Here is a 23,975-nt window from a genome sequence, read left to right as displayed (position 1 = left end):
GCCACGTTGTGGCAGTGGTACAAGTAAAATAAAATTGGAGTGAATGAAAAAAATAACAGTGTTTTTGCCGAAATTGAAGGTTTTTTTTTTTAGGCGATAAAGCTTAAAATTTTCAGCTTTATCGCTATAATGTCACGTGACCAGATTTGACACTGCTGGGCTACTCCGAAACTCGAAGTTCGTGTCGTGCGGTCCCTCTGACACTTCATGTTTGATACGAGAGCGAGAGGGACCGCACGACACGAACTTCGAGTACGTACGAGTTTCGTAGTAGCCTTGCTGGAAACGAGCGTCGAGGTCGAGGCGTCGAGGGATTTCATGTGGCCGCGGCAAAGGGCTGCCTGCGGCCTAGAAATGTCACTGTCAGTGTAGTGTCAGATTTTGAAGAAAACGCGCGTATGGTGCGGTCGGTTTTATTATTGTAACGATAACTGTAGTATTTACGAGTTTGATTTTAAATTGTTCTTAAAAATGAGTGATGATGAGGTAACCATAATGGAGGTGGACGAGCCCGCGCCGAAGCCTTCGAAGTCGAGCGCGGTCAAAGCGGGCGGGCACTTGCCGTGGATCGAGAAGTACCGGCCTCAGGTGTTCAGCGACATCGTGGGCAACGAGGACACGGTGGCGCGCCTGGCGGTGTTCGCGCGCAGCGGCAACGCGCCCAACATCATCATCGCGGGCCCGCCCGGCGTGGGCAAGACCACCACTATCCTGTGCCTGGCGCGCGCGCTGCTGGGCGCGTCCTACCGCGACGCCGTGCTCGAGCTCAACGCCTCCAACGACCGCGGCATCGACGTCGTGCGCAACAAGATCAAGATGTTTGCGCAGCAGAAGGTTACACATTGCACCTACGCCTAATCTTAGGGACCTTTTCGAGACTTACATCCCATCTTGTTCTTGTACGGGTTTTTTCCAGTATTTTGTTTAGTAGTTTAGACCAACAACTTTTTTAGGTAATTTTGGAATGGAAAAAAAGACTGGAATGGAGGCAAAGCCGCAGGTAACAGTTAGTTTTGAATAAAAAGGTGCCCAAAAAATAATAACAATGACATGCTTAGAGATTCTCTACCTGGCTGAATCAGGCTTGGAAATAAATGTGTTGCTGCACGCAGGTGACGCTGCCAGCGGGGCGCCACAAGATAGTGATCCTGGACGAGGCGGACAGCATGACAGAGGGCGCGCAGCAGGCGCTGCGGCGCACCATGGAGCTGTACTCCAGCAGCACGCGCTTTGCGCTGGCCGCCAACACCTCCGAGAAGATCATCGAGCCCATCCAGTCCCGCTGCGCCGTGCTGCGCTACTCCAAGCTCTCCGATGCACAGATACTGGCCAAGGTATTTTTAATTTTTTTATTTTTTTTAATTAAATATTTAATAAGAAGATTTATCTATAATATATGTAATTATTTTTTTTTTCAAACTACTTCTTTTCTTGCCCATTTTATTATCTTGGTCTCTATTGCCAATTAAAGTGAAAACACAAAAACGCCAAAAAGTTAGTTTGAGGTATCAATATCTCCTAAACTCTAAACTGATAAATTTTTGACTTGCAATTGAGAACTTTCCCTCCCCAGCCAAAACTCCTCAGTTGCATGTTCTGCACTTACCAGTTGGGCAGTGTAAGTTCCTCATTGTCGTAATATATCATTATTGATAGATCAAGTGTGTATCAACTCAAAATAATACTGAATTTAAATTTAGACTTCAGATTCTGAAAACTAACCTGTATTGTCTTAATGTTTTGTATTGTCCCAATGTCTGTGTATGTCTATTTTAGGTACGCAACAAGCACTGCACGGCATCCAACGTTTAGAAACTGTTTTTTAAAAAAACTGGTCAAACAATATATTATATACACTTTAACTGCTGTCAGGAGTCATTGGCAGTAGGGGTTGCTAACCTAAAGCGACCGGATGCCAAAAACAAAAAAGTTGAAGTTGATTCTGAAAACTACTTTTCTCCCGATATTCCCACAGGATAGGGATAAAATCTTGAAATTTCAACCGCTGGGTTTTAAGTAATGAAATTTAGGACAGTTGTTCTTAACACAACCTCAATGAAGACCACACTCTAAATACTGGGAATTCCCAGGGGAATTTTGTAAAATCCTGAAATTTCAATTGTAACTATCAGACTGAATAGGTAGCTTAAGCATGCAAAGCCACGGGTAAACTCTAGTAAAGAATAATTCTTTTTTTTCTTTTTTTTTTAAGGCTTTAGTGAATCTGTGTGACTATGCCAGCCTCATTGAAAGAGTCGATGGCCACATTCATCAAACACTCCTATTGCGATGTCCAGATTATCTGGCTGCAAAGGAGTGCTTGATGAACCTGTAAATTCATACTGTATCTTCCGATACCCGACAACTCAAAATAATATTCACTGCACCATTGAACAGGTCCAAATCACTCAAATACCTCTCATGGCTATCCTTAGTCAATACACACTCCACCCAAAAATGTACTAAGTCCTCAATCCTTATTACTCAGTCAAAATATCTTTATTCGGGGCTTACTGTCAGGCGTTCTATACGAGCCACTTGTGGTATCGTTACACCAAAAATCTTCAGTAGACTCAGAGTGCAGTATAATAATGCGTTTCGTGCTATACTGCAGCTACCGTGGCGCTGTAGCTCGTCGTTCGCCGTGAATAGGGTAGACGACTTTTACGCGGTCATAAGAAAAAGACACTGGTCTTTTGTTGCGAGAGTGAGCGAGTCGGTAAACACTATTGTTAAGGTAGTGAGTGCGACATGCTACTTTGGCAATAAAATTTCGATGCTGCGCGTGTAATGACATGTAATGTAATTTTATTTTAATTGTAATTTTAAATGCATGTTATTTTTATCATTTTAATTGTATTTTAATTTTAATTGTATTAAATTGTATGGATTTAAAAAAAAAAATGCCTAAATGAAGAAATTTATTATTATTATTACAATCCGTGCTCATGGGGGATTGAACTACTTTGACCTGACGGCACTTGAAACGCTCACACAAGTAAATCCCTGGGGGGGGGGGAGGCTGGCACAATCAAACAAGAATAATTCTGAAACACGAAATGTGCATAATTTCGTGGCAGAGCAAATGTCGCGCCCTGATGTAGTAGATCTGAGTGGCATTCTCCAACATATTTATTTTTCTGGTACTTTCTTTGCGTTCTTGAGAATTAACAGAAGTTGAAAAGATTAAGGGGCTGTTTCACCATCCATTGATTAGCGTTAACCGACGGTTAAATGTAATGCCGTCTCCGCCTATTCGAACAAAAACAAATAGAGACGGCATCACACCTAACCGCCAGTTAACACTAATCAATGGATGGTGAAACAGCCACTAAGTATTCTGTGTTATCGTAAAGTTTTTGGCATGTTACTGTTACATATTTTGTTCTAGCAAAAAATTGCATCAGCCAGAAGTAACATTATAGAGTTGGTCAATATAAAGTGCCATGTATGTCTGTCAGGTGATCGAGGTGTGCGAGAAGGAACAGCTGTCGTACACGGAGGAGGGCGTGAGCGCGGTCGTGTTCACGGCGCAGGGCGACCTGCGGGCCGCGCTTAACAACCTGCAGGTACGGGCTACGGGCTACGGGCCGCGCTGAGACCATCCTGATTGCTCTGATGTCTACCAAAAGTAGTGAAAGCTAGTCCATGGACCACACTTTCCTTAGTGACAAAAATTGCAAAAGGCAATTTATTTTCTGCTTTTTAGGGTTCTGTAGCCAAAATGGCAAAAACGGAACCCTTATAGTTTCCCCATGTCTGTATGTCTGTCTGTCCGTCCGCGGCTTTTCTCAGGGACTATCAATGCTAGAAAGCTGTAATATTACTTAATTTTTTCGTAATGGCTACGGAACCCTATTTTGGGCGTGTCCGACAGTTCCGACACGCTCTTGGCCGGTTTTTTTGTATTCAGGTAGACCTTTATAAAAAGTGTCAGTCAAGTGCAGGCAGATGCAAAGATTTTAGATCGCATGACATTTCTATTTCTTTTATTTATTCTTTGTACCTGTCCCAGTATGTGAGTATGACTGTAGTCAAATTTGACTTGATTCTAGTGGTCGGATCGATTTAAAATTGGGATATATCATATAGGTTGGGGTTGGATAACAACACAACTTCAGTGAACAGAAAAAAAACTTGTATTCCGAATGTGATTCTGTGCTAACGTTATTGTCGTGTTGTCACTTGTCAGGCGACGGCGCAGGGCTTCTCGCACGTGTCCCCGGAGCACGTGTTCAAGGTGTGCGACGAGCCGCACCCGCAGCTCGTGCGCGGGATGCTGGAGGCCTGCGCGCGCAAGGACATACACGACGCTTACAAGGTTACGAGTTACGAGTTACGAGCCCTATACTACACTAGTGTTTCGTCGCGGCTTGGCGCGCGTAAACCATTCAATCTAGCAGTTGAATTAAAATTCTGTTATCTCAAAAATGTACTAAGGAATTTCCCAAAATATACAAAAATCAAATGGTGGTCTTGATTAACTTTGTATAAAACACACCTGTGCCGTGCCTGTGCCAGATTTCAAGTCTTCTAGTCTAGCGGGATTTAATTCGTTTAGTTGTTTTAGCAGTAAGGAGTAACACACTCACAAACGTTCACTTTATAGTATTAGTTTGATTACAAATGCGAAAGTTCGCGCCGCGCCGCACCCGGTGCGGCCCGGCGCGGCGCGGCGTCGTGTCGACGGAAAACTGCTAATACAAAAGAGACAGAAAAGTGGACATTGATTGCAGAAAGAAACAGTACCAGGGTGAAACCTTTTCACTGCCAATGTCATTCTGTCATTCCATAAAGTATATCTTGTTGCGCGATTCAGTTATCTCGATTGTGCAGTAGTAAGGTATTGGTATAATCCGCAGGTGATAGCCAAGCTGTGCAAGCTGGGGTACGCGGCGGAAGACATCGTGAGCAACATCTTCCGCGTGTGCAAGACGCTGGACGCGCCCGAGCCGCTGCGGCTGGCCTTCATCCGGGAGGTGGGCCTGACGCACATGCGCGTCGCCGACGGGCTGGGCGCGCCGCTGCAGCTGGCCGGCCTGCTGGCGCGCCTCTGCCGCGTGGCCGCCGGGGGCGACACCGACTGGTGACCATCACGAGAACCGCAACGAGGCCCCCGCTCCACGATGACCCATCGCATACAGAGGTTTATGATGCAGTATTGTCAGCCGGAACACGTCTCCTGATAAAAAAGACTTCCCCTGATGCCACAATGAAAGGCGTCCGCTCGCCTGCAACTCTCGTCATCTGCCGGGCGTTTTCCGGTTCGTGGTCGCCGCTCGAGAACCTTAGCTCCCAGAAGTTATCTGTTCTTCACGCAATTTGGTAAATCAGCTTGGACCGTGGCGCGTATTGGTGATGTACCGGTGGCAGGGCGTGGCCTATTATGTAAAGGTTCTAAACGTCAGACTAGTGTGGGGGGTGCAGTGGACTAGAGATGGGTAAATCCGGTGAAGATTCAAAAGAGTCAGATCCTCAAGCGGATCCGAATCCCTTAATGACTCCTTTCAAATCTTATCGACTCCGGAGTTACTAACTCCGACCAGCTCCGGCCGGATCGAGCGGCTCGTGATCGCCGTCACACTCACTCGCTCCGCTTTCACTCTCGGCTCGGATCGGATCGGATCTTATTACGTTAGGTCGGGCGCTGAGTGAGCCGGTACCTACGTCGGTACTCGGACGGACTTCTCGCTCGGTTATATTGGAAAGAAATGAGATAGAATTAAAACACAATATAATATGACCGGAGCGGGCGACGCATATTTAACACTGTTTTCAAGCTTCAAATAGTCAAACAGAAAACTAGTAGGTTCTTAAGTAGCTCATAGTTCTTTAAAAAATACACATTTTAGAATTTTTCAACATTAAAAGGACGAAACGAATCGGTACCTCAGTTCAGTACCTTGACCTTGGTACCTACCGAACCAATACCGAACCGAGCCGGGCCGCATCGGCCATAGATAAATTAATAATCGCTCGAAAGAACCGGAGTCAATAAAGGAGTCGGATTCAATAAGCGGATTCGGTACCGACACCGGAGCTGGATCTAGTGAGTCAGATCACTTCGCGGAGTTGAGATTAATTACCCATGTCTACAGTGGACGACTGCCACAGCTGTGATGTAGCTCCGACTCGAGTGTTTATAGGTTTTAAGGTTCTAAGAATGTGCTCTATGAGTACTTGCGTATGTGTACAGGGTTAATTAGCAGAAAAAATGTAAAAGTATACTGTAATACCTACTGTAAGTAAACATAACATAACATGTGTAAGTGTAGTGTGTACTCGTATTATACCTACTTGTTAAATTAAGTTAGACAGTCCAAAGTGATTTCTGAATCAAGAAATGATAACACGCTAACGCCTGTGAAGTGAAACATGTATGAAGACTTCTTCATGATTAAAAACAAGAACATTGCGCCTTGTATTTAATTTGTTAAGTTTTAAATGCCACATCATTCCAACTGGATTCCAGCTTAAAAACAGCATCTGTGCTGGTCATTCAATCAATATTTTTGAACTGTTAAATAAAACAATTTGTCAAAATATACATATTTATTAAAACTTATTCTTTTACATTTATCATAAACATAACATGAATGTATAAAATTATAAATCCCTTACGTTACGAGTAAGCGTTCAGTCCGGCGCGCGCGCAGAGGGGAGGGAGAGGGGGTGCTCACCCCTCTGGAGGGGGGAGGGGCTCATCGCGTATCCTCGATCAGTTTGTTGTGCACGTCCATGAGACTCTGTAAGCGCGACCACGCTAGTACATTTGCTTTTGATACACAACATTAAATATAAATAAGTACCTAGTAGATTTAGGTATTTTTTTTACCCTTACTTGATGTTCAGTTTTGGTACAACACCTTTACTTCGTATTTATAATACATTTTAGCTTCAGGACCCTCAGGTTGTATCAAAACTATAATAAACATTTTCACACCTCTCCTTCAGAAAAGTAACTTTTCCTCCCTGACGAGAGGGAGCAAAGTGCAACTTTTCTGTTCAAAGCTTTTCTAAGTGTTTTATTGCAAATGCTATTTTTGAAGTCGATAATTGTAAAGCCACGCCATTTTCTTATGCTGGTTGTTCTTTAATAATATTTAGATTTTTTTCAAGTTCCTTAATGCTCGGTGTGAAAAGTTGTATGAGCCACTCGGGAGCAAAATTATTTTCATCTTGGGCGTTAACACTTGAATCCCTCATTACGCTCAGGATTCTACTTTAGAATCCCTCGCTACGCTCAGGATTCAATTGTAGAATCCTTCACTACATTCTGGATTCAATGTACGCCCTCGCCGTAAATACACCATATTGCTCCCTTGTGACACAAATAACTATAACTGCATCATGATAAACATTTTCCGCTCGCTTATTTTATTTTACCTTTCTTGCGAGCCTTTGTGACAATTTTGAGATTCCATCAAAGCACCCTCAGTATATAACCGGTCATTTGTAAATAAATTCTCTTAAACATTTTGACTTAGAAACTAGCACCTGGAAGGACGAGCATTAGTGTCTATAATAGTGATTGCAATTAATTTGTTACTACATTCTGGGAATTTAAAAATATCATGGCTCCTCCGAAATTCGTCATGCTCACTCTCGTATGAAATAATACAAACGTGAGCGAGACGGCACGATTGGCTTTCGAACTTCGTAGTATACGGCTAGGTCCCCTCTTTCTACTAGTTAAGGTGGTATTGGACGGTTCATCCGAGTTCGACTCCGAATAAACTTCGGTCGACGACGTATCGAAAGAAAATAACAGGCATAATAACAGGTGAATGTTCTTTCTTGTCAGTCCAGAAAAATGAAGCATTCACTCGAGTGAAAATTCATTTGAATGAACAGTCTGATACCGCCGTTAAGCGCAGTTTAGACCAACACGAAAAATCGTGCAAGTTGCTTTACACGACGGCGCTCGATTGCCCACATAAATTTCGTTCCATCAACAGCCTCGAAATGTAATGCAACTGCACGATCTTTCTGGCAGGTCTAAACTGGGCTTTAGGCTACGTTTCCACCAGAGATGTGCGAGGAATGTGTTTTTCATTAACCAATAGAAATGCTTCATTTATGTATCCTCGCACAGGACATCTCTTTTGAGAACAGCTGAGCGAGGCGAGCTAGATGAAGCGTTTCTATTGGTTCATGACGGTGACCTGTCGTTTCGCCGAGTTTCATTACGCAGATTTTCGTTTCGCAGACAACTATTGGCAGATTTTTCTTTTGACTGAGCAACGTTTAGTATAATTTCGTTACGCCTATTATTCGTTTCGCCGAGTAGTCGGCAGGAAGAATAGCGATAAGCAGATTTACGTTTAGTAGATTGTTTGTTTCATAATTGTTTCAACAAACCGAGCAACTGTTCGTCAAGACACAATAAGCAGAGTTATGATATGGCATTCATATTGTTAAGTAGATTTAATGTTCAGTCGATTTTTGTTTCGTAATCTGCGTAGATAAAATCGGCCAAACGACAGGTAGGATTTTACTGAGTTGACTATATAATTATACTAGCTTTTATCAAAATTAAGTTAGGTGCGACGACGAGCGTCAGCGAGGAGGAGTGTTAGGTAGAATTGCGACCAACAACGCACGAGCCGAGCGAGCGAAGCGAGCGTGCCGCGGCAGCGGCCGGCGAAGTGCCAGAACCGAACTGCTAGCATCGCGACATTGTTTGTTTAGACTCCAATACAAAATAAATACAAATGATGGTCAAAAATACGTTTATTACTTCCGTTATATGTTTAAAACTTGTGAGGGTACATAAGAAAATCATAAAGAATGCGCGGTCAGCACGGCGTGGAAAAATGCCAATAACGCCATAGTGTAATCCACACATATTCGCGGTATTGAATGCCATTCCCCACGCGAAACGAAAAGATGCGAAAAGTTGATATGCGCACTGAATAATAGTTCAACCGTTACAAAAGCGAAATTTTGTTCGACCAAATGTGCAAATGTGTAGTGATTAATAGGCTAAACGAATTTCTGTAAATAGTTGTTCGGCTTACTGACTCATATGCCAAGTAAATAGTCTGCTAAAGGTTGAGTTACGAAACGTTAGTCTGCGAAACAATACATCGGCGTACCGTTACTCAGCGAAACGTTGTCTGCCAATCAATAATCTTCTTAAAAATAGTCGGCGAATCATTAGGTAACCGTTCATGAAAAACACATTCCACGCACATCTCTGGTGGAGACGATTCGAGTATCTTAGTAATGAATGTAGTCGGTGTGGTCCCTTCTGTGCGGCGGCGGCGCGTCTCCGCGTCACGCGTCACGGCGCCCCGCGTCTCGCGTCACGCGTCACACGTCACGCGTCAGTGCAAGACGCGCTGCGCGGCCACGGGCACCTCAGCGATCATCTTCTGGTGCTCGTCGCTCAGCGCCTACACACACACGCACACTCAGACCTCACGGAACATGTGCCAGCGAAAACCGGGCTCTTTGCTAGTGTTCGCCCGGCGCCCGGCGAGGAAATAAGCCGACCATGAGGTCCACAAGTAGTTAGTTACCTCCCACCGTTCTATGCAATCTAGGATAAAGCTTAAAGATTATTGTGCTGGATCATAAAAAAAAAACGAAATTAAATATTTCCGTGACTTGATAATGCTATGGAACGAATGGGAAGTACCTATCAACGCTATCCGACTTGGCTTTTGGGATTGTATTTTGAACCCTCTTGTGTCGGGTTACATTACTTTATTGCTCATATCTGTGATTGCACATGTTGACGCTTATCTCCTAGCCAACGGCATGCTTGTAGATTTAGCATTATTTTGAGAATTAATTAAATGTTTTGTCAAGCATTCCTTGCTCGCACAGATTTCTTGATGTTATTTAAGTAAAAAGAAGTTAAATCCGTTGAGGAGGAACCAGTTGTGGCCGGTGAGGTCTGAGTGCTCCCCATGCATTCGGTCTCCTCCCACCGCACACGCACACCTCTACATGCATTACCTACAATTAGTTGTATCGTAACACTGAACTGTGACGTCATTGTTAGTTAAAATTACAATGGTTTTTATTAAAGCCCTAAGGCTTGGACTTGACGCTAGCGGGTAGGGGAGCGGCGAAAACGCAGTCTGTTCATTGCGGTCTTAGGGCCGCGTCTTAGAATTATTATAGTGTCAAATACTGTATTCCATGCGCCCCGTGCATGGTGTTATGAAGTCAAGCATGAGTTGAAAATCAATACAGTAACGATTAAGATTAAGTCCCGCCCGATAAAACGACTTGGTTATATTAGAGGTGTCAGTGTGTGCATGCGTTTTCAGACGTGCCAGTTGCCCGGTAGTCGATGCTGAGTACCCGGAAATTAATTATTATATAGGTACGGGCTCCTCCGAGGGTTACTATCACTTCGTCTAAAAAGCAGCTGACGCAAGCAGCAAGCGGTTGCTAAGAAATCGGTTTATTCGTCATAGTCAGTTGTATCGAAAACTTGAAAAAACATAGGTTAGGTTAGGTTAGAACTGCGTTAAGGCGCAAAACGCCTCAGCCACGCGGGCTGAGAGCTCCGCAACGCGGAGCTCCGTCGTTTGGTACCTACATAAGTAAAATTGACGAGCCAGGAAATGGACGAACTGACACTGACTATAGTCTATAGTAATTTGGGGTGTTTTTAGACCACTTGCTAGTTAGACCAGCTGGTTTTTAGACAAACCCACCAGGCAGCGGGCACAGTGAAGGCACGGAGCGCGTGTTCTCATCTCACTCGTACCTTGAAGTACTTGACAGTCTTGACGCGCAGCTCGAGCGTGGCGTCCTCGTCGCAGATGAAGAGCGCCTGCGGGTGCTGCTGGAAGGCCGACACCGTCCACATGTGGTTGACGCCCTCCTCCACGGCGCGGGACAGCGCCAGCGCCTTGTGCACGCCCGTTATCAGGATCATCACCTGCGATCGACCGACAATCACTACGACACTGATAAACCAGGTACCTACCTTCCAAAATAACTCATTTTAGGTATTCTAAAAATGGCTTAGTTCACGCCCAAAATAGGGTTCCGTAGCCATTACGAAAAACATAAGTAATATTTTTCTAAGGATTTCGTATTTTATTTATACGGAATCTTCCAAGTTTAGGTATACTTTATACCTTAGGCTGCTATTTACTCTTAAACTACTAATAATTCTCAAGCAAACTTAGCCGTTATAGTTTTTTTTGAAAGTTTGAAATACTTTCTCTTTCTACCATCCTGAATTTTTTAAAAATTTTCCACCCACCGGTTTAGATTTTAGAGGGGGGGAGCTCGATTTTCATGAAAATTTGCACTTTATAGTTGAATATTTCGCAAACAAACCACTGAATCGAAAAATCGATCCAACGATACCCCACACTATAGGGTTGGATGAGAAAAAAAATCACCCCACTTTACGTCTATAGGAATTAGGAGGTACGCTGAAAAAAATTTTTTTAGATTTTTTTATTGTACCATTTTGTCGGCATAGTTTACATATATTATATCCGTGCAAAATAACAGCTTTCTAGCATTGATAGTCACTGAGCAAAGCCGCGGATGGACAGACAGACGGTCAGACAGACAGACAGACATGGCGAAACTATAAGGGTTCCGTTTTTGCCATTTTGGCTCCGGAACCCTAAAAAAGACAATTTCCCTCCCTCAACTTACTTTTTTTAATGCCAAGTCTAAAACTTGAAATATTTTGAAAAGTAAAGCTTTTACAGCTATTTTTAGAGTTCCGCGCGGTCCTTTAAAGAACCCCTATAATTTCGCCATGTCCACCGTTCGTCCGCGGTTTAGCTCAGGGACTGTTATTTATTTATTTATTTATTTAAAGGAGAACCAACAGCTTATAAATCAATATGATTATGAAAATAGTGACACATAGCCAATTACAGGATCTCAGCTAATGATGGCGAAATAAAATTTTGGAAAAAAAAAACTCAAGGTCAGCCCCACTTGAAGTAAAATGGGGATATTTTTTTACTCATCCCACCCAAAGTGTGGGGTATCGATGGAGAGCCTAGGTTTTTGTAAAGGGGTACCTCCTTAGCGTCCATGACGGTGCCGACGCCGACGGTGAGGGCCTGCCGCGGCACCTTGCTGATGTCGTGTCCGAAGAAGCGCTTGTTGGCCTCCAGCGTGTCGTAGGCGAGCGTCTTGACGCGCGTGCGCGACACCAGCGACGAGCCCGGCTCGTTGAACGCGATGTGCCCGTCCGGCCCGATACCTGCCACGTGCCACGTGCCACGCACCGGTCAATGATACACTGGGTTAGTTGCGCGACACCAGCGACGAGCCCGGCTCGTTGAACGCGATGTGCCCGTCCGGCCCGATACCTGCCACGTGCCACGCACCGGTCAATGATACACTGGGTTAGTTGCGCGACACCAGCGACGAGCCCGGCTCGTTGAACGCGATGTGCCCGTCCGGCCCGATACCTGCCACGTGCCACGCACCGGTCAATGATACACTGGGTTAGTTGCGCGACACCAGCGACGAGCCCGGCTCGTTGAACGCGATGTGCCCGTCCGGCCCGATACCTGCCACGTGCCACGCACCGGTCAATGATACACTGGGTTAGTTGCGCGACACCAGCGACGAGCCCGGCTCGTTGAACGCGATGTGCCCGTCCGGCCCGATACCTGCCACGTGCCACGCACCGGTCAATGATACACTGGGTTAGTTGCGCGACACCAGCGACGAGCCCGGCTCGTTGAACGCGATGTGCCCGTCCGGCCCGATACCTGCCACGTGCCACGTGCCACGCACCGGTCAATGATACACTGGGTTAGTTACTAGTACCTATACGGCGTTGGTATAGGCAACAACAACGGTCAAATTTGAATTATCAAATTAGTACCAGTTTTAGTTGAAAGATTGAACATGCGAATATTAATAATAATAATTATATTAGTTCATATTGTGTTAGCAACAAACAATTGTTTTATTACCTACGTTAGTGCTATAAAATTAAAAATAAAAATTAATGTTAAATGGTAAAATTTCATTAAAACACACTAAGTAAACCAAAATCTGTGTAACCAAAAACGATCTATCTCCATGCAGATGTTATGCATCGAGTTGAGAATCATCGATGCGCGATGTTGAAGTTTCTATATTTATTTACTCAGTAGATGGCGCTAGGAGTCGCTATGCTATACCAATATTATACCGATTTTAAAGTGTGAGTTGCACGTTGTTCATAGTCAGTATAGGTAGATTTGTGGTCGTGGTAGGTAATGGGTCCCACTGAAAAACAGCGTTGCGGCTTGCCGTAACAGTATGCTGAGTGGGGTCCACTTTATACTATTCGATGGTATTATTTTTGTATCCATCTAATGTATTTTTATGTGTATCGAATATGTGTAAATAAATGTTTCTCTCTCTCTCTCTCTAATGTTACCTCCAATGAAGAGATGCACGCCGCCCGCTTGCGCGATGAGGTCCTCGAAGCGGCGGCACTCGGCCACGAGGTCGGCCGCGTTGCCGTCCAGCACGTGCGCGTTGCCGGGCTCGATGTCCACGTGCTTGAAGAACTCGTTCCACATGTAGTAGTGGTACGACTCGGGGTGGTCGCGCGGTAACCCTGCCCAATGCCCATCATCATGCTTCTGTCAGACAATGCCCTAGGCCCTAGGGGAACTTATACACACATTGGTACATTGTCAGAGATATGTGTCGAGAGTATGGCTACCAGATGAATCGTTTAATAGTCCGGAAAAAAAGCCTGGTTTCCTTGAAAAGATCAAGAGAATTTGTCGTAATTTTAGTTTTTTCTCTAACGTGATGTCGATTCAATGTACTTTTATATTTGATTATTTTAACTGATTTCGTTGTAAATGTCATAATAATCATAATCTTTATTTGCTTTTGCCTTTATGTCTTAAGTAGTTGAGCTCAGTTCAAACTATAGTTTCTAACAGTTCAGTTTAAACTATGGTAGTTAGTAGGGGGAAAGGTTACAATAGAGTTTCTGTCCAGGAAGACGTTATGCCTGGAGACCAATGCCCAAAGGAAGAGCGTCGGAAGTTGTGTATAAGCGTCCGAATTCAGAATCTTCGATGGCGCGATATAGGATTTGAAGTTTCTATATTTGCTCACTAGATGGCGCTAGGAGTCGCTCCACATCAGTGGTGATACTAACCGACATACTCATCCATGTTGAAAGTAGTGACGTATTTGAAGGAGAGCCGTCCCTCCTTGTAGAAGTCGATGAGGCGGCGGTACATGCCGAGCGGCGTGCCGCCCGTGGGCAGCCCCAGCACGAAGTGTCTCCCGGGGCCCGGCGCGAACTCCGTGATACGCTGCAGCACGAAGCGCGCCGCCCAGTCCGCCACCACGCCCGCGTCCTCCAGGATTATCAGACGCATGATCACTGGATCTAGATGCTGCAACCGACCATTAATAGTAGATTGTACAACAAGAGCATAAAACGAGCCTCGCCGTACCGGCTCGGGTGGTTATATGAACGTCTTGGGTAAAATGGGTTTAATGCTCGAGTTTTAAACTCTGTTTTTCACTTAGATTGCGAGAAAATGAAATAGCAACAGTGGAAACAATTATTCACTTTGTAATCTATGTACTTTTTATTTTTTATGCATGATTATAAAAAAAAATATTGATTTATTTGATTAAAAAAATTATGTGGAAACTTTTAAATGTCTGGAACTGGTGGTGAACACTAATAATCAACTGCATATCTAGCATAAATATAGTGCCACGCAACATCAGGAACTCATTAAGTTCTTTCATGCGAGGCATGGAATTTTACATCACACTTTATAGAAATTATTGTATTACTCTTAAATTGTGTTATTTGTCAAGATGGTACCATCAGCCAAATATGTGGTCTACCACCCGAAAGTTGATAATCGTTTGCATGTCACAAAACAATAATGCCAATAGACGTGTCTGTCAACTTGAAAGTTCGACTTTAGCGACATATTCATTTGATAGGAACTTGTTTAAAAATTGGTAGACCACTTATTTGGCTGATATTGAAAGTGCAAGGAGAGCCAGCTTCTTGCGAAACAGCCTTACACAGGGTCTGGTAGCCAATCAAGTTGAGGAATAAATACCTACTGATAAGCAGTCATTGCCCTAAATACTTGTCAAGCAATAACATCGGCCGTGAGCTGGTTATAGCGGCGGTTGCGACACGCATAATCAGCGCTATCGCGGTCCAGTCGCGGCATCCCACAATGTCAGCTCTTTTTGATCAATATGATCATTCAATTACATTGTTTTTTGGAATCTTTTTGTATTTTTATTTCAATTCCAAATTTTTACTTTTTACGGTTTCCCGTAAAACCGAAATTGAAATACAAACTGCGAAATAGATGCCACAGAAAAACAGCCAAAAGTAAGACCATCACTGATAAGCAGTCATTGCCCTAAATACTTGTCAAGCAATAACATCGGCCGTGAGCCCGTGATAGCGGCGCGTTGCGACAGCGCAGCGCAATCGCGGTCCAGTCGCGGCATCCCGCAATGTCACCTCTTTTGATCAATAATGATCAATAATGATCATTCACTTAAGTGCAGTGACAGATTATTTAATAGATAACTTTGTATCAGTGTCGCAACTCCAAGGAGCTTGGATAGTTTGTTTGTTAACCCCTTGTATGATAAAAAATACTTAATACCTAGTTTTCATCTTTAGTATTTTGAATTTTACACCACATTGGTTGTTACTGTACCTAATGCTGTTATGTTGATAACAATAAATATAGGTATACTTAGGTATTAAGATGAAATCTACATTCTAGTCTCTAAATAACTCATTGAACTAGATATTTCCATATTATTTCTTACCAGATTGCATTTGCTAAATTACCTAGTTACTGAAAAATTCATGACAAAAATATAGGTAAGTATGTATTTCATTCAAATTCTTTATTTTGAACAAACAGAATGAATGGAGCATGAAGGATTCACCAGCAGTAAATTCATTGACCCAATAAATAATTAAATATCCCTTAGCATTCAAAATACAAATAGTCATTACAAAATAGTCCTAAAAGGATCAGTTCACTGTCCATTAAGTCCCTTTTTTGTAGAAATTATTCTCTTTTTATTTTTATTTGACTGGATGGCAAACAAGCAAGTGGGTCTCCTGATGGTAAGAGATCACCACCGCCCATAAACATCTGCAACACCAGGGGTATTGCAGATGCGTTGCTAACCTAGAGGCCTAAGATGGGATACCTCAAGTGCCAGTCATTTCACCGGCTGCCTTACTCTCCACACCAAATCATAACAGTGCAAGCACTGCTGCTTCACGGCAGGATTAGCAAGCAAGATGGTGGTAGAAATCCAGGAGGACCTTGCACAAGGTCCTACCACCTGCAAAGCTAAGCTGGCTTTAAAAAATAACTTATAGGTACCTACTCAGATTATAAACCACTGTGGAAGCATTATTATAATCTACTAACTTTTTCCCTACAGTTCTCTAGTCTATATTAAGTACAATAAGTCAGCCTCAAGGTCTGGCTAATTCATTTTAAAATATTAAGCTAACAACATGCAACATTTAGTCGGTCCAGCCGGCCTGCACGCAACAAAACCGCAAATAAAACCGGTTGACATTTAAAACCCATTCCAAAAACAAGACAAATCGAGACATTCAGGCTTCAGGATCCCAATATTATAAAACTTAAATGAATGATTACCTATTGTGTACATACAGTCGCCATCAGCAACGTCGGAGTTATATAGGTGTTAAAAAATATATGAACACGTATCACGTGTTCCGATATTTTTGTACCTCTACGATAGCTCTGATGTATATGATGGCGACTGTACAATTGTACATAGACCGAAAATAGGATATAGTTATTTTTTTCATGTACGTATAAAACGATAATGATCTGAACATGCATTATAAAGTAATCAATTATTTATTTACTAACGATAACGTTATTGTAATGAAACGTCGAATATTTTCGGCAGGTCAACAACCTTTAAAGGAGGTCACTCACCTTGTAAACACGTCTGGCACCGCCCGCCGCGACTCCGCTACTGCAGCCGCGCTTCTCTGTCCTCGCTTGATTACTGGTATTGAATTACTAAAAAATTGTTTACTTAACAATAACAAAAGGCGAACGTCGTCGATATAGGTTGTTTCTGTGTGACAGCGCAAGCAAACTGATATGATAACGTCGCCAAGTCAACTGTCACTCGAACGAACTCGAATGCAATCGATAGTTGAATTCCCAAACTGAAGTTGCTAACGTAATTTCGTTGGTTTGAAGGTTAGAATGTTTTGCAAGTGTCAAATGATTGCGATGGTACTGCGGAGAACATTATGTAATTCAGTGCGTGGGTGTTGCCATGTGCATCGCTAGAATAGATTGATAATGTTGATGGCTGGAGTTTAAAAAGTTGAACCATGTTAAACGGTAGTTATTTCTATATTTTTGGGTTTTAATTCAATCTGATATTTCTACAATAATTCGATTAAAAATTGAACTATTCGAAGTTTGGGTCAAGCAAATAATACGCATTATGTCCAATAAATGGCATTTATTTCTAATTTGATAATGTTCATACGTCATACATAAGAGATTAATCAAAACTCCGCGACAGCCTGCTCTCGGTAGAGTATCTCCAACATACAATTATTTCACTAACATAAAGCTGCGACCACGCGGACGATGCTTTCGCGCTCACGGTGTGGTGATAGCTTGAAATTCGCTCTTCTGATAATTAACGTTAATTCAAAGTTTTTCAATTTTATAAAATGTTCCACAACCTAGTGGTTTTGACAGAGAGCGCTTGTCTTGTTGCTGTCAGATGTAGCAACACTACCTCTCAGTTTTAAAGATAAATCTCTTGCTAGATGCAATGTACAACTATGTTGTGTCTCAGTCCAACTAGAGTTGATCTGAGAAAGTAGAGTGGCCACATCTAACGGAACATAAGGCGTGCTTTGTGATATCGTACAATGACCATCTTCCTTAACATTAAAATCATAAAAAAATACATCTAAGCTATTGTCTCATGTTACTTAAAAGAAATGTGTACAGCTAGGAAATAAATACATCTTGACGACGAGTTACCTTTCATTTTTTGACATAAAGAATAATAAGTAGCAATAAAACACCTAGTAAGTTATGATACTGTAAGTTTTGTAAAAATATTGGACATCTAGTAGGAATCAACCAAGATATACAACTACCGGCGCTCCGCAACCCGCCCCCGCCCCGCCCCCGCCTCCGCGCGTCGCAGGGAGCGGGCTCACAGACCGCCGCAACAAAACATCTACTTAACAATAGAGCAATAGACCCGCATCCAACAACACAAACCGAGCAGAGTATCTCCGTAACATTCAGATCCTTAGTTCAAATAAGTTATACAAAACAACTGGAAGTCATGCGCCAGCGCGCGGCTGCTGATGTTGCACAGATTTGGACTTACGCCTTTCCTCTTACTCGAACAGGTTATACCATTTCCATGGTAAGCGGAGCAATCACATGTAAAATCTTCCATTAAATCTAACAGATTTACTTGCACATAGAAAACATTAATTATTTATTAAAAATATTTTTTATAAAATATAACTACTTCTAATGCTATGTACAAAGGCAGTAGCTCGCACGGGAAAAGAGTGATACAACTAGGGCCTAGTTACTAGGCTATGTGCCTACCTACTCTATCGCTACCACGAACGCAAGGAACGTGTTAATGACAAAAATGTAGAATACTAGAAATTTTCTAAATGTTTTTTTTTTCACTTACAGTAATTTTAAAGGTAAACGAGAATACAAAGATTCCTTAAGAATACACTTTATTACAAAAAGGTATTCCATCCTACGTTTTCGACATTGAAGTGTACAGTTCCACACCCGGTCGGAGTCTAGATAAGGTACATTAATTGTTTACTAATTGATTCTGTTTTGGCGTGTCAGATGTGGTCCTTAATAAACACTAAACATTGCGTCACACAATACTGTCCATATTTGGCGTGAATGCGTCGAGCTGTCTCAACTCAACACAATCGAAGCTCCGCAAACACGAGTCGGACCCGTCTCGTCCTCGCGAACCACCGTGATCGATGTCCCATTTCTTAATGTTTTAAATTGATGATTGGTTGTTTTTATAAACGTATTTCTTCAAATAAGTACAGGGATGCTTTGTGTGAATTTAATATTAAATCGATTCCTGAATCCTATTTTATAGTAAAACATTGTGACGTTGTATTTGTCCACTGTTTTTCAAATTACACAAAATTTCTCAATTCATCGTTATTACAATTTATTCACATGCATTTCTTGTAATTATTTCCTAGCCTTATAAGCCTTTTTGTAGCTTGTATTTTTATTTTCTACACGTGACACGGTCTTACTTTCATAGCAAATATGAAGTCCGGTTTAACACGGAACTTTTCAAACCAGCAATGAATTTCGAATTGTCAAAGTCAGTTGTCGCCTGTCGCGTTTATGATGACCAGGGCTCTTGTTGAATGAAACTGTTCATCTACGTCCAGGGCGCGCCGAGTCGCCGATGCATTTATAGTCCCCCGTTAGACCGAGTGAGCTGTAGAAGCACCGTCTACCTATTGGGTGGTTCTAACAAAATACTTTAGCCGTATTTCAATTAATTGTAAGATTATTTTTTATTACTTTTGAAATAAATAAATAATTAATCGGGTCGGCTAATTGTGATTGTGACTTCACAGTTCAGTAAAATCTTTCTGGCCTGTGTACATTCTTCTGCTGGACTCCGGACTGTCAGGGCTCGTAGCTTAGTTATCAATCATACAAAGATGGTCATCGCGTTTTGTCAGGTCATAAAACTTGTTGCTGGCGTCAACCAGGGCCAGATCTGGGGGGGAGTGGGATGAACCGGGGCATACACTCCGAGCGTCAAATTGAATGTTGTAAAGCCTTATCCATTACAAAGTTCAATGCTAAGCAAGGACGCCTTCACTTTTGCCCCGGTTCAAAAACTTTGTAGTGTCAAGTAGTGGCGGCGCTAGTGCGGCAGGTAGGGCGCGGGTGGCGCGGGGTGCGCGGGGGGCGCGGGTCAGTCTGCGCGCGCGCGCTTGGCGGGCGGCTCGCCCTCGCCGCTCCAGAAGGCGTATTCGGGCAGCCACTTGGCGAGCTGCGCGTCGAAGAACTCCTCGAGCCGCACCGCGTCCTTGTAGATCTGGGACTCCGGCTGCGACAACACACGCGGTTACAGTACAACCATAATGTTAATGTCTCACGGAACTCGTCGGATTTCTATGGGAACGAAAATGAAAACCGATCGTCTGTTTCTAATTCTGAACGACAATATAAGCAAACTATTTGAATTAAAATTTGTACAAATACTACAAATAGTCGCGTATTACTCACGACGGTTCTCACAATATTTTTCTTAAAAAATGTGTTGAGCTTGATATCCGTGTGCTAAACCGTAGTCGGGTAAAGACTTAATTTCAAACGAACCGTTTTTTACAGCAGCACGACTAATAGTATGTAGTTTCAATACTTGATGCAACCAAAATAAATTTGGATTAATTTGCAATGCAATGAATAAGAATTGCAATGGATGCTACGAGAAATGGGTGTTTTGACATACGGATCGGAACGGGTCTTTTAAGCATAAGGTCGTTTGAAACAACTGTTATTTTGTAATAGGTTTTGGGAATAGGGTAAAATGGTAGGCTCTCGGTATGGTATGGTATGGTGGGGTAGGGTGACATACCGGGTTGAACTGCGCGGCGTTCCGGAAGAGCAGGCGCACGTCGGCCACGAACTGCGCCACGTGCGTGTAGCGCGCCGGCGCGCGCGGCTGCAGCCGCATGCGGATCATGTCCAGGCACATCGGACGCTGGATCTGCGCACACACACGTTACAGTAGCTTTACAAGATGCTCATTCATAAATTAAGTGAGACGATTTTGTCGATGTTACATTTCCCCTTGGAAAGTGGAACCCCTGGTTTCTTAGGTCAATCTATGATTGGTCGCGGAAGGCCAGCGAGGGCTCGTACTGGCAGTACAGCTGGTCGCGTGACGCGCTCCGCCAGCTGCTGGGAGTGTGACGCACCGTGCTGTGGTACTGAGTGTTGCCGGGCGGCACGGGCTCGCGGAAGGCCAGCGAGGGCTCGTCCTGGCAGTACAGCTGGTCGCGTGACGCGCTCCGCCAGCTGCTGGGAGTGTGACGCACCGTGCTGTGGTACTGAGTGTTGCCGGGCGGCACGGGCTCGCGGAAGGCCAGCGAGGGCTCGTACTGGCAGTACAGCTGGTCGCGTGACGCGCTCCGCCAGCTGCTGGGAGTGTGACGCACCGTGCTGTGGTACTGAGTGTTGCCGGGCGGCACGGGCTCGCGGAAGGCCAGCGAGGGCTCGTACTGGCAGTACAGCTGGTCGCGTGACGCGCTCCGCCAGCTGCTGGGAGTGTGACGCACCGTGCTGTGGTACTGAGTGTTGCCGGGCGGCACGGGCTCGCGGAAGGCCAGCGAGGGCTCGTACTGGCAGTACAGCTGGTCGCGTGACGCGCTCCGCCAGCTGCTGGGAGTGTGACGCACCGTGCTGTGGTACTGAGTGTTGCCGGGCGGCACGGGCTCGCGGAAGGCCAGCGAGGGCTCGTACTGGCAGTACAGCTGGTCGCGTGACGCGCTCCGCCAGCTGCTGGGAGTGTGACGCACCGTGCTGTGGTACTGAGTGTTGCCGGGCGGCACGGGCTCGCGGAAGGCCAGCGAGGGCTCGTCCTGGCAGTACAGCTGGTCGCGTGACGCGCTCCGCCAGCTGCTGGAGTGTGACGCACCGTGCTGTGGTACTGAGTGTTGCCGGGCGGCACGGGCTCGCGGAAGGCCAGCGAGGGCTCGTACTGGCAGTACAGCTGGTCGCGTGACGCGCTCCGCCAGCTGCTGGGAGTGTGACGCACCGTGCTGTGGTACTGAGTGTTGCCGGGCGGCACGGGCTCGCGGAAGGCCAGCGAGGGCTCGTACTGGCAGTACAGCTGGTCGCGTGACGCGCTCCGCCAGCTGCTGGGAGTGTGACGCACCGTGCTGTGGTACTGAGTGTTGCCGGGCGGCACGGGCTCGCGGAAGGCCAGCGAGGGCTCGTACTGGCAGTACAGCTGGTCGCGTGACGCGCTCCGCCAGCTGCTGGGAGTGTGACGCACCGTGCTGTGGTACTGAGTGTTGCCGGGCGGCACGGGCTCGCGGAAGGCCAGCGAGGGCTCGTACTGGCAGTACAGCTGGTCGCGTGACGCGCTCCGCCAGCTGCTGGGAGTGTGACGCACCGTGCTGTGGTACTGAGTGTTGCCGGGCGGCACGGGCTCGCGGAAGGCCAGCGAGGGCTCGTACTGGCAGTACAGCTCGAGGGTGACGCGCTCCATCAGTTTCTGTTCGCGCGCCGACACGCCGCTGGCGCCTGGCGGCCGCACCTCCGGCGGCAGCTCCGCGAAGTTCACGCACAGCAGGCACTGCCATGTCTCAGTCTCCCTGGAACATGATTAGCGCTTATAGACTTCGTAAAAAGCTACCAACCTGCTGAATCAAAGTCAACGGCTCCTTCGTCTTGCCGAACGTGGAGAAACCACGAAAATTGTCTAATAGTGACCCAGTATTCTATCAGCATTGCAAACGTTGAAGAAGTTTATGGAGAAGACATACGATCAGCAGTAAAAGGCCAAAATAGCCCTTTTCATCGGTGTCATCTATGCCGATTTGAGGTATGGCGTCAGTTTAGTCCTTTCCGTCCATAGCCCTTGTGCCAAGACTGTACAGACGGACCGTCGTGCTCATGAGCGGGTGGCGTGGCGGAGTGGCGGTACTCACTCGGGCAGCTTCTCGATGGTGGGTATGTGGCAGTACTGGTGGAAGACCTTGGGGCACTTGTCGCAGCACATGAGCTCCCCGCCGTCCATGCAGACGGCGCACCAGTCCTCGTTGGGGTCGCCGGCCGCCGCCGCGCCGCCCGCCGCCGGCCCGCCCGTCGCCAGCCGCTTGCCTGCTGGAGGACGGTTAAAACTCATTTATAAACCGGACAAGTGCGAGTCGGACTCGCGCACGAAGGGTTCCGTACCATTATCTACACACAACATTAGACATAAGCAAAAATGGCGACACAAAAATAAGTTTGTCGTACGGCGACCTTCAAATTTTTATTTTATTTTAATTAAGTTACTTATTTTTAAAGTGATTATACAAATAAATATTCGATGATTATTTAAACCGTTTACCTGTTGCCGTAATTAATACTGAGTACCCCTTACGACTATCCCAACCAATTCAAACACGTAAAACAAGATAAGACAGACTGTCTTGTCTTGCAGTGGGCATCAATAACCGTAGCGACGCATTCTCTTGACAGCCACGGCCCGCATGTACGCGTGTTTTTCTTTTGGATAGTGTGATGTGTTTTATGTTTGTATCAGTGTTTACTTGTACCCCGTCTTGCATCAGGTCCTGTCCTGTGTGTGTGTGTGTGTGTGTGTCTGTCTGTGTACCGTGGCGCTCGTCTGTGGAGGAGTGCACGACGGGCTCGGCGGCGGGCGGCTGGTGCTCGGGCAGCACCTGCACCCCGTTGGAGTCCAGCTTGGCGATGGTGGCCATCAGGTCCTGGACGGACTCCGCGCACACCTTGTCCAGCTCCACACCCAGCCCGCTCTGCAAATCGACATCACTTTACTAACAGGAATTCAAGTACTTGAAAAAATTGCGTCCTTGGCTAACGATTTTAAGCGAACGCCGTAGTGTCTTCGCTCAATCACTCTTTTCAATCGAGTATAGGTAGTCCCACGAGAGTTAACGTAAATAATTTTATCTACACCCATATAGTAAATCCTCAATTATGCGTTCAAAAACCATAGGTAATGACCAGCATTACGACATTGGATTCTATTATGAACACGGCTGTATCGTAATGAGATTTCATACATCATTACAGCACGGGGGGGGGGGGGGGGGGGCGACCACGTGCAGCAGCAGGTCGTCGCGGGCGCAGCTCGTGGGGCAGACATACCTACCTAGTTCTCGTTAATGCAGGTCATTCTCAATGGTTCGC

General features: G+C 45.1%; 3 protein-coding genes across 3 annotated transcripts; 1 reads left to right on the top strand and 2 right to left on the bottom strand.

Moving 5' to 3' along the window:
* The first annotated feature begins 347 nt into the window (after positions 1–347).
* Positions 348–6,561, top strand: RfC4 (replication factor C subunit RfC4). Its single transcript, XM_074098653.1, has 5 exons — positions 348–834; positions 1,113–1,334; positions 3,462–3,569; positions 4,193–4,321; positions 4,863–6,561. The coding sequence occupies exons 1-5, from the start codon at positions 472–474 to the stop codon at positions 5,088–5,090; spliced, it is 1,050 nt and encodes a 349-aa protein (XP_073954754.1). The 5' UTR covers positions 348–471; the 3' UTR covers positions 5,091–6,561.
* Oscillin (glucosamine-6-phosphate isomerase Oscillin) lies at positions 6,534–17,195 on the bottom strand. Its single transcript, XM_074098654.1, has 6 exons — positions 16,956–17,195; positions 14,120–14,363; positions 13,379–13,561; positions 12,018–12,202; positions 10,730–10,903; positions 6,534–9,398 (listed from the first exon to the last, which is right to left on the bottom strand). The coding sequence occupies exons 2-6, from the start codon at positions 14,343–14,345 to the stop codon at positions 9,330–9,332; spliced, it is 837 nt and encodes a 278-aa protein (XP_073954755.1). The 5' UTR covers positions 14,346–14,363; positions 16,956–17,195; the 3' UTR covers positions 6,534–9,329.
* A 3,490-nt stretch (positions 17,196–20,685) lies between these two features.
* On the bottom strand, positions 20,686–23,578 carry LOC141435560 (uncharacterized; the record flags this gene model as incomplete). The annotated part of the gene is given in 4 exon segments (XM_074098278.1): positions 20,686–20,799; positions 21,011–22,411; positions 22,748–22,922; positions 23,419–23,578. Coding segments are annotated over 4 exon segments (1,710 nt in total). The 3' UTR covers positions 20,686–20,771.
* Between the last annotated feature and the right edge of the window lie 397 nt (positions 23,579–23,975).

Source organism: Choristoneura fumiferana, chromosome 15, assembly GCF_025370935.1.
Source record: "Choristoneura fumiferana chromosome 15, NRCan_CFum_1, whole genome shotgun sequence".
Lineage (NCBI taxonomy): Eukaryota > Metazoa > Arthropoda > Insecta > Lepidoptera > Tortricidae > Choristoneura > Choristoneura fumiferana.
The sequence above is the reverse complement of the archived record's forward strand: the minus strand, read 5'-3'. Positions and strand labels throughout refer to the sequence as shown.

Excerpts from the sequence above, each read along its gene's own strand:
- RfC4 (XM_074098653.1), top strand. The coding sequence starts at position 472 with ATGAGTGATGATGAGGTAACCATAATGGAGGTGGACGAGCCCGCGCCG. Across the intron at positions 835-1,112 it reads AGATGTTTGCGCAGCAGAAG|GTGACGCTGCCAGCGGGGCG; the intron begins GTTACACATTGC and ends TGCTGCACGCAG. Across the intron at positions 1,335-3,461 it reads ATGCACAGATACTGGCCAAG|GTGATCGAGGTGTGCGAGAA; the intron begins GTATTTTTAATT and ends TATGTCTGTCAG.
- Oscillin (XM_074098654.1), bottom strand. The coding sequence starts at position 14,345 with ATGCGTCTGATAATCCTGGAGGACGCGGGCGTGGTGGCGGACTGGGCG. Across the intron at positions 10,904-12,017 it reads CCGTCATGGACGCTAAGGAG|GTGATGATCCTGATAACGGG; the intron begins GTACCCCTTTAC and ends GGTCGATCGCAG. Across the intron at positions 9,399-10,729 it reads AGACTGTCAAGTACTTCAAG|GCGCTGAGCGACGAGCACCA; the intron begins GTACGAGTGAGA and ends GTGTGTGTGTAG.